This window comes from Cystoisospora suis, assembly GCF_002600585.1.
Source record: "Cystoisospora suis strain Wien I chromosome Unknown contig_3074, whole genome shotgun sequence".
NCBI classification, from domain to species: domain Eukaryota; phylum Apicomplexa; class Conoidasida; order Eucoccidiorida; family Sarcocystidae; genus Cystoisospora; species Cystoisospora suis.
In genome coordinates this window covers 1-341 of record NW_027155869.1, presented here as the reverse complement: position 1 = coordinate 341, position 341 = coordinate 1, and the positions used below count along the sequence as shown (strand labels likewise).

Sequence of the window (341 nt, the reverse complement as noted above, 5' to 3'; positions counted from 1 at the left end):
AAGAAGAAGGAGGAGGAGAAGCAAGGAGAGAAGAAGAAGATTCGCAAAGACACTCTCACCTTCCATCGTCGTCTACCAGTCATAGTCATGGAGGTGATGTAGGACAGAAGCTCTGCATTCCTCCGAGCGACTTGCCTCCCCAAGATTTCGCTGATCCCCGTCTTCTCTCTCTTCTTAGTAGACAGAAAAAGTCACGACATCCGGAGGAGAGAGAAGAAGAAGATGAAATGCATAGGATGATGATGATGCTAATGAACTTTGACCACCTCAAGAGAAGAAGTTCCTTAGAGAGCACTGGAGAGGGCGGAATGAAGAGTCGAGAACAAGGAGGAGGAGGAGGA

The 341-nt window shown here is 48.1% G+C and overlaps 1 protein-coding gene across 1 annotated transcript; it reads left to right on the top strand.

Annotated features, from left to right (window-relative positions):
* Positions 1-333, top strand: CSUI_006146 (uncharacterized protein; the record flags this gene model as incomplete). The annotated part of the gene is made up of 1 exon (XM_068066311.1): positions 1-333. A coding segment is annotated over one exon (330 nt), but the record flags the coding sequence as incomplete, so codon positions are not given.
* Positions 334-341: the final 8 nt, after the last annotated feature.